The sequence below is a fragment of the Trichechus manatus genome, unplaced genomic scaffold (genome assembly GCF_000243295.1).
Source record: "Trichechus manatus latirostris isolate Lorelei unplaced genomic scaffold, TriManLat1.0 scaffold00115, whole genome shotgun sequence".
NCBI classification, from domain to species: Eukaryota; Metazoa; Chordata; class Mammalia; order Sirenia; family Trichechidae; genus Trichechus; species Trichechus manatus.
In genome coordinates, this window is record NW_004444051.1 from 1,755,186 (window position 1) to 1,764,621 (window position 9,436).

The following is a 9,436-nucleotide window of genomic DNA, read 5'->3' on the forward strand; positions in this document are numbered from 1 at the left end:
GCCCCCTGCGCTCACGAGGTGCCCGGCGACTCGCGTATTGACGTCTCGCGCCCATAGTGACCCTGCGCGCACGCGCCGTTTCGTCCCCTCCAGCTTCGCCGGGTCTCAGGGCTCGCCAGCTGCGCAGCCGCGTTTCTCGCCTTCCGACAGGGGAGCGCGTTTCCCCACCGGACCGTTGATTCGGCAGGTCCTTGGCGCCGAGCGCCTGCGCAAAGCCGGTCGTCGGCCGCCAGCCCGCCTAAGGGGTGGCAAGCTGGCGGTGAACTGATGGAGCAACGGAGCGGTCGGGGGGCCCGGCCTGAGGCGGCTGGGGAAGAGGAAGAGCCCGAGGTGAAGAAGCGGCGACTCCTCTGTGCGGAGTTTGCCTCGGTCGCGAGCTGCGACTCGTCCGTGGCCCAGTGCTACCTGACAGAGAACGACTGGGAGATGGAAGTACGGTCTCCTTATCTCTTACTTCCCGCTCTTTATCGTGTCCCATGGAGCGCACAAGCCCGATACCTGTACCTTTGCTTTTCAGAGAGCGTTGAACTCCTACTTTGAGCCGCCCGTAGATGAGAGCGCCGTGGAAAGCCGCCCTCAGACCGTTTCTGAGCTGGAAACCTGGTAAGTGATGCAGGGAGCGCGGAGGTAGTTAATATCAGGTTGCGTTGGGCGTCCTGGGACCTGGCGTGGACTAGGCTGGCGATGCTAAGAGGCAGTTCTCGCGGTCGAATTACTGGAGGCCAAGGATTTGTGTAGGTGCCGCTGGTGGAGATACTCCACTGCAGGGGGGCTAACGCTTTTCTCCCTAGTGTCCCAGTGTCACTTGGAATGTGATTTGGAGTCTGTTGCTCAATTAGGGTCCGTGCCCTGGAGCAGTAGAGCCAGTGAAACGTACTCCATATCAGAAAGAGTGAGAATTTTTTTTTTAGGAGGTGTCCACCACGGGGGATTCGACAGCAACGCAGGCTGTTTCTATGGAGTCCCAAAAGGCATTTTTACATTAGAGCTTGTATATGGTTTTTACAAAGGTTAGAAGTGTGGTTATTCATTAGAAGGTAATTACAAGAGATTATCATACTAAGAGACACATGCCAGACATTTCCTTATCAGATTAAAGATACACATAGCAGACAACTGGGCTCTAATCTTCCTGTGGGGGATCGTAAGTCACCAGTGGCGAGACAGAGCAAAACACAGCCATTAACAAAGGTATACAGAAAGGAGAAGGCAAAGAAAAAAGAAAAAAAACTGAGAGGTTCATCATGGCGTTTGTTATGTCAAGCTCTCAGTCTTCCATTTTGAAAAGGAGAAAACATGATGCGGAGTATTAGGGTCACAAATCCGAGGAGGAAAAATCTGAAATACAATTTTTGTCTCGAGTTATAGGAAATATATAAACAACTTTGAAATGAATGAGGCAAACTCTTGTATTGAAGAATGGTAGCTAGGAAAGCTCCTTGCCTTCTATGTAGTTCTTTTATTTACTCTCAGCTGACTGGCCAGAGTGGTTTTTAAAAAATGCACACCCTCTCCTGTTATTCGAATATCCCCTTCCCAATTCCTGCACTACTGCTCTTAGAATAAAGTCCAGATGCCTTAACAAGCCTGTCCATGGTTTGGCCGCTGCCTATCTTTCCAGATTCGTCTCCCACCTTTGCTTTCCTACCCCACAGCAAACTTGTGGGTTCTCCAATGGGCCGTTTTCTCTTGCCTTTCAACCTTTGTAAAGGTATTACCTCTACCTGGAACCTTTTCTTCCTCCTGCCTTGCTAAATGGAGCCCTAGTGGCACAGTGGTTAAGAGCTTGGCTGCTAACTGAAAAGGTCAGCAGTTCAAATCCACCAGCCACTCCTTGGAAACCCTATTGGGCAGTTCTGCTCCATTCTATAGGGTCACTATGAGTTGGAATTGACTCGATGGCAGTGGGTTTGTTTTTTTTGTTTACCTTGCTAAATATTTATCTTAAAGGCCCCAGTTTAGATGTGACTTATCTCCAGGAAGCTTTCCCTGATCTCCCTAAGTCTGGTTTCCCTCTAGGTACTCAAAGCAACCTGCATGACCCCTGTCATAATAACTTAATTCATATTATAATTGTTTAATATTTTTTGTCTCCTAGACTACACATTTGTTAAAGGTAAAGACTATTTGTTTTATACATGATTGATTTCTCAAAGTCTAACACAGTATTTGGCACATTAACATGTTCTCAGAAATATATATTGAATGTATAAAGTTCTTTCAACTCTGTGGGCAGCCTGTACACTTGACTGTTCAGAGTGGAGACTATTTCCTCCCTTTGACCTTTTCAGCTGCACTGGCTTACAGGTGTAGTAATGTCATTTCTCCTTTCACTACATGCCCAGCCTTCTTTTCTTGGGGAATTGTCTACTCCACCCATAGTGATATATGTCTGACTGGCATATTGTAATAGCCAGAGCCAACTGGTCTAGGAGGTGTTCACTTAGTCCAAGCTGGCCAGTCACATCCTCCCTCCTTGGATTTTGAAATTAGGACCAAGAGGGTCAAGTATGAATCTTCTGGAGCTGGATTCATAACATGTTAATTTAGGAGCTGTGGGGATTCATACTTATCCTTGTTGTGCATGAGAAACTGAGAATGCTGGTCCACAGAGAGAATCAAGCTGAAGAAGGTTGAGGTGTAGGACTGAGATAAAGCCCTGATTTTCTTTCCCTAAGCATGGCTGCATTCCTCCACCGGGCTTTGTGACATGTTGCTGTTTCTTTATAAATTCTTGTTTTGCTCAAACCAGCCTGAACTAGTGTCTGTTACTTGCAGCCAAGAAGCCCTGGTGGTGCAATGGTTAAGCACTCGGCTGCTAACCAAAAGGTCAGCATTTTGAATTTTACTCACCAGTGGCTCCAAGGGAGAAAAGACCTGGCGATCTGCTCCTATAAAGATTACAGCCTAGAAAACCCTATGGGGCAGTTCTACTCTGTAGAGTTGACTCAATGGCATGCAACAACAACAGTTGCAGCCTTGAGTCACTGGGTGGTGCAAACAAACGCTTAATGCACTTGGCTGCTAACTGCAAGGTTGGAGGTTTGAGTCCACCCAGAGGCACCTGGAAAGAAAGACCAGGTGATCTACTTCCAGAAGATCACAGCCATTGAAAACCCCATGGAGTACAGTTCCAGTCTGAAACACCTGGAGTTGCCATGAGTTGGAGTCCACTGGAGAGCAACTGGTTTTATTTGCAGCCTTAATTGTAACAGATAAAGAAATTGGGACAAAAAAAGTAGATTCCGTGAAATAGGCCCTCAGGAAAAATGTATATGTAGCTGAGTAATGGTAGGATGGGGGATAATCAGGAGTCTCCTACCCAAGAAAGGTAAATTGGCAACCTTTGTTTTATGTTAGCAAAATGGTCAATTAGGCTGTGGTCTCTTGTCTCTTGGAACTCAGAGCAAATGTCCACTGAGACTGAGGCTATATAAAGTTTTGTCCGTTGTAAGAGGTAAAAGGGGAAGGATAAAGCTTCAGGATGTTTTCAAGACCTGCATATTCATGGAGCATGTCCTGATTAGATTTTTGATGTTGACTTTAGCAAAAATGGTGTTCCCAAAAGGAAATCGATAGGAACACTTTATGACCAGAAAAACTCAAGCCTCGCTTGATTGTCTTAACTCGCAGGATGGGAATCTCAGTTCTTTAGTGCATCCCCAGATGTCTTAGTTATCTAGTGCTGCTATAACAGAAATAATGCAAGTGGATGGCTTTAACAAAGAGACATTTATTTTCTCACTGTCTAGGAGGCTAGAAGTCGGAATTCAGGATGCCAGCACCAGCGGAAGCCTTTCTCTCTCTGTTGGCTCTGGAAGGTCCTTGTCATCAATCTTCCCGTGGTCTAGGAGCTTCTCAGCGCAGGGACCCTGGGTCCAAAGGATGTGCTCCCCTCCTGGTTCTTCATTCTTGGTGGCATGAGGTCCCCTTGTCTCTCTGCTTGCTTCTCTCTCTTACATCTCAAAAGAGATTGACTCAAGATCCAACCTTATCTTGTAGATTGAGTCCTGCCTCATTAACATCATACAGGCAGGATTTACAACACATAGGAAAATCACATCAGATGACAAAATGGTGGACAATCACACAGTACTGGGAATCATGGCCTAGCCAAGTTGACACACATTTTTGGGAGACACAGTTCAATCCATGACAGCAGGATATTAACAAAAACTGAAATTGAACAATAAAGTGATTTAGCCTTCAACATTGGAATCTATCTTCAGTGTCTCTCAGGAGAGACAAGATGTGGTGCAGTGAATTACTTAACATGGGCCTTCTAGCCATAGTCTTTGTAACTCTCACCAAATGACTGGGTGAGGACCATGCAAATGAAGTGCTTGTGGCCCACCAAGGGGATTGGATAGCTTGGTAACAATGTAAATAAGGTGCCTGGCATACTTGTGGGGGTGGGACCATGCAAATAAGTTGTATGGAACCTTAACAAGGGCACTGGTCAGTTTTGCCATTCCGCTAGGTTTAAAATGAGCCATCCCAGAGGCAGGGAGGATCTCACTACTATCAAGAAAGAAGAGCCAGGAATGGAGTGCATCATTTGGACCCTGGATCCCTATGCTGAGAAGCTCCTGGAACCAGGAGACGGAGAGACAGAGAGCTGTAACATCGAAGGTGGTAGCAGAGGCAGGAAACAGCGTGGTGGGCTTCCTGGCCCACGAGGGAGAAAACTGAGTGAGCGCCTTCAGGCAGGAGGCTTACTGGCAAAGTAGAGTGCCTCTGGGCATTTGGCGGAGCTTAGTTTGCTGACCTATGGAGCTATAGCAGAGTGCTTGCTGGCGGAGTGGGGTGCCTCTGGGTACTTATTGGCAGAGCTAAAAGAGCTGTATAACACTTGCCTGAGCAGGGCAGAGGCCGGGCCGAGGGGCCTAAGGCCAGAGAGAGACCTGCTGTGGGCATGGCTGAGAAGGGGCTGTCCTGATCGAAGAACCTGAACTGTAACCTATTACTTCCCTAATAAACCTCATAACTGTGAGTATGGTCTGTGAATCTGTGTGGCCATTGCAATGAATTATTGAATCCAACAGAGAAGTAGAGAGTGCCATGGGAGGGACGGTTGGTGTCAGAATTGATAAAAAGGGGAGAGGGAGGAGGCGTGTCTGACTTAGGCCTCATAAGAGCAGCCTTGGGCTATTGATTTTTATTCTCCTTCCCTCTTGTGAAGTTGGAGGAGATCAGATGCCTCCCTGCCACTCCGTTTTTACATAAGATAAATCCTTTTAAAATAGTGGTTATGAACCTTAGCTGCATATTAGAATTACCTGGGGAGTTAAAACAACAACAACGCTTCTCCTGGGGCCCCACTTCCTGGAGATTATGATTTAATTACTCTCCAGGTGAATTCACTGGTTGAGAGCCCTGTTCTAGGGCCTTGTTTCCCTCAGAGTGTGGACCCTGGACCAGTAGCATAGCACCACCCTAGATTCGTTAGACATGCAGAACCTCAGGCCCCATGTCAGACCCGTTGAATCAGAGTCGGCATTTTAACAAGATCTCGAGGTGATTTAAAGTTTGAGGAGTACTGGCCTGGAATGTAGAACCTCAACCACCAGGTATACTAAGGCATTTATTCCACTGCTAAAGAAGGAAGCTGACAAATGATGCCCCTAAGATTCGTTAGTTTCTTTCAGTACCCTTACAATTTCTATGCAGCACCAGTCTTGGAGTTTCTCTTCCTCTTTCGAAATGGAAGTTTTTGTTACAATTGTCCAGTTTTTCTTTCTACATTAAATGTTTTGAGTGTTGCATAAATTGCAAAGACATGAAATTGGATTATAGTGAAATTAGAGGAGGAAAGGACAGCATAGTAGATAAGAGCATGGACTCTGGAGCCAGAATGCAAAGGTTCTGAGTCCAACTCTGCCATGTAGTGACCTCTCTGCATCAATTTCTTTGTACAGTGGGAATACTAATAGAACCTTCCTCATCGGGTTGTTGTAAAGATTAAATTTGCTAATACATGTAAAACACTTGGAACAATGCCTGGCACACAGTAAGAGCTCAATAAGTGTTAGCTATTATTAACACTATCCTGTTCTGCCCATAATGTCATTCCATGACAGTCCCACCCATGGATGAAACTTTGAGTTTTCCATTCAGGAGAGTAGGGAGTGTTTATAATTCTGTATGAGGTAGATTGGTTTATAGGTGAGGCATCTTTAAACTTTGGAAAAAAGGTGCAATTTTGTGAAAGAAAAGAGTTGACAAGAAAAAGGAACCAGTATTCCCCTCCCTTCTTGCTCTTAGGGTTGCTATGAGTTGGAATCGACTTGACGGCAGTGGGTTTGGTTTTTTTTTCCTGCTCTTAACGCTTTCGGTAGAGGAAGGAGCTTACATCTTGACCAGGCACTGGAATCACCTGGCTTTTTCTCTTCAGGAATAAGTCTTTCAGAAAAAAAAAAAAAAGTATAATATTAACTGGTTATAGAGTGAGAAAGAACTTTTGGGAAAAATGGGATTCAAAAAGGAAAGTTTTGCACTTTAAATGTGAGTTTTTGGTTTCTCTTAAAGATTATTTTTACATATAAGGGAGATGTTCAAAAAATTAATTTTTTGCTTCAAAATTGACATTGAATTCACCTGGCACCTAAATCTTGGCTTCTAAATACCATTCTCCACTAAAAGGAACCAGGGCTCTATAGAAATGATTTATTCCAGGGCAGGGGCGGGTAAAATACAAGATGAGCCTGTAACATCTGGAACAGCTTGTAGTGCTACAAAGTAAAGAAGTGCTCAGAAAATGATGGAGACATGCCAGAAGGACACAGGAACCAGCTTGAACCCTCCCACCCCTGGTCAAATCTGAGACAATTTGAGCAACTGAATTATTGGTAGGAACAGATTGTAACCCATAGAATAAAATAAGAATCCATACTGATATAGTTGTCCCGGGGAGAAGGGAATGCTTTTTCTTTCAGTAGAATTTCAATTACTAAATGTATGTGGAAGACATGGTAGAATTAGAAAAACTACTATAGTAATAATCACCAATGGATATTAAAACTAATAGGTGAAAATCTGATAAGAAAATATTTATATAGTCTCAAAATACCTGCCCACAAAATACTGTTGTTAGGTGCCGTCAGGTCAGTTCTGACTCATAGGAACCGTGTGTACAACAGAACGAAATACTGCCCAGTCCTGCAACATCCTCACAATCGTTGCTATATTTGAGCTCATTGTTACACCCACTGTATCAGTCCATTTTGTTGAGGGTCTTCTTTCTTTCGCTCACCCTCAATTTTACCAAGCATGATGTCCTTCTTCAGGGACTGGTCTCTCCTGATAACATGTCCAAAGTACATGAGACGAAGTCTTGCCATCCTCCCTTCCAGGGAGCATTCTGGGTTTACCTTCTGGTGGTCTATGGTATATTCAGTATTCTTCACCAACACCATGATTCAAAGGCATCAGGTCATCTTTGGTCTTCCTTATTCACTGTCCAGCTTTCACGTGCATGTGAGGTGATTGAAAACATCATGGCTTGGGTCAGGTGCACCTTCGTCTTCAAAGTAACATCTTTGCTTTTCAACACTTTAAAGAGGTCTTTTGCAGCAGGTCACTAAGGTCCAAATTCAAGGGGAGGGGAATTAGATTTCACCTCTGAGCGGAGGAGTAGCAAAGAATTTGCAGTGATTATTTACCTGCCACCGTAGGATCTTACTTAAGATAATATTTTAATGAATGCAATTAAATTTGGATATCGTACATTTCTGGAGCCCTGGTGGTGCAGTGGTTAAAAGAGCTCGGCTGCTAACCAAAAGGTTGGCAGTTCGAATCCACCAGCCGCTTCTTAGAAACCCTTCCGGAGCAGTTCTGCTCTGTACTATAGGGTCACTGTGAGTTGGAATTGACTTGATGGCAGTGGATTTTGGTTTGGTATCTGTCATGGATTGAATTGTGTCCCCCAAAAATATGTCAACTTGGTTAGGCCATGATTCCTGGTATTGTGTGGTTGTCCTCCATTTTGTGATTGATGTAAGTTTTCTGTGTTCCTAATCTCTGCCTGTGGTTGATGAGGCAAGATTAGATTTCGTTAAAGAGGATTAGGGTGGAATGTAACACCCTTACTCAGATCACATCCCTGATCCAATGTAAAGGGAGTTTCCCTGGGGTGTGGCCTGCATCACCTTTTATCTTATAAATGATAAAAAGGAAAGAGAAGTGAGCAGTGTGTTGGAGACCTCATACCACCAAGAAGGCAGCACCGGGAGCAGAGTGCGTCCTTTGGACCTGAGGTCCCTGTGCAGAGAGCTCCTAGACCACAGGAAGATTGATGACAAGGACTTTCCTCCAGAGTCAACAGAGAGAGAAAGCCTTGCCTTGGAGCTGGCGTCCTGAATTTGGACTTCTAGCCTACTGGACTGTGAGAAAATAAATTTCTCTTTGTTATAGCTATCAACTTGTGGTATTTCTGATATAGCAGCATTAGATAACTAAGACAGTATCTTACATTTCTTAGTCTAATTTGGGGGTAATAGTTTAAAAATCATTTTAGTAACACATGTCATTGAAGGGTGTTGAGTTGACCGTAAGTGTATTTGTGAGCAAATGATCTAAAAAACACCATAAGAATTATAAGAATCTTTTTCCTCAGTCATGTGACTTTCACTTTCCTAGAGGCAGGCGTAGTGGTTAAGAGCTCGGCTGCTAACCAAAAGGTTAGCAGTTCAGATACACCAGGCGCTCCTTGGAAACTATGGGGCAGTTCTACTCTGTCCTGTAGCGCCATTATGAGTCGGAATTGCCTCAACGGCAACAGGTTTTTTTGGTTTTTAGAGGCAGGTACTTCTAGGGCTCTTTGTAAACTTATTTGTTGGTAAAATGAGGGCTACAAATACTTACAAAGTAGTTCTTAAATTATTTAATTTATAGATTATTTATGAAGTTGTGTTTCATTCTGATCTTTCCAGTGTTGACCTAACTAATGAAGAAACAACTGATTCCACTAGCTCTCAAATCAGCCCACCTGAAAATATTCAGCAAGAAGATGACAGTATGTTCTCATTCATTACCTGGAATATTGATGGATTGGATCTAAACAATCTGCCAGAGAGGGCTCGAGGGGTGTGTTCCTATTTAGCTTTGTAAGTATTATTCAGTTTAATAGTGGCATGATTATGTCTTACCTATCTACAGTGTAACAGTTTAAGATTGTGGTCTCTGGGATCAGACCTGGGTTCAAAGTTCATCTCTGAGAAGCAACATCTGAAAGAATTGAAAGTGATTGCCTCTAGGAGCAGGATTTAGGACTAGGGGCAGGGTGGAGAGGGTACACTAATTTTTTTTTTTAATTGTACTTCAGGTGAAGGCTTACAGAACAAATAGTTTCTCATGAAACAGTAGTACACATTGTTTTATGACATTGTTTAACAACCCCACATGTCAACCCTCTCCCTTCTCGACCTTTTTTTTTTTT

General features: G+C 44.1%; 1 protein-coding gene across 2 annotated transcripts in view; it reads left to right on the forward strand.

The window, feature by feature from the left end:
* The first annotated feature begins 217 nt into the window (after nucleotides 1-217).
* TDP2 (tyrosyl-DNA phosphodiesterase 2) overlaps nucleotides 218-9,436 on the forward strand; it is an 18,279-nt gene continuing 9,060 nt past the window's right edge. Inside the window, exons 1-4 of one of the 2 annotated variants that reach the window (XM_023738344.1) lie at nucleotides 218-432; nucleotides 518-603; nucleotides 2,779-2,829; nucleotides 8,931-9,104. In XM_023738344.1, the coding sequence (XP_023594112.1) occupies nucleotides 268-432; nucleotides 518-603; nucleotides 2,779-2,829; nucleotides 8,931-9,104 (476 nt within the window). In that variant the 5' untranslated portion in view covers nucleotides 218-267. The remainder of the gene's footprint in view (nucleotides 433-517; nucleotides 604-2,778; nucleotides 2,830-8,930; nucleotides 9,105-9,436) is intronic. The other variant, XM_004383985.2, reaches the window with a different exon arrangement.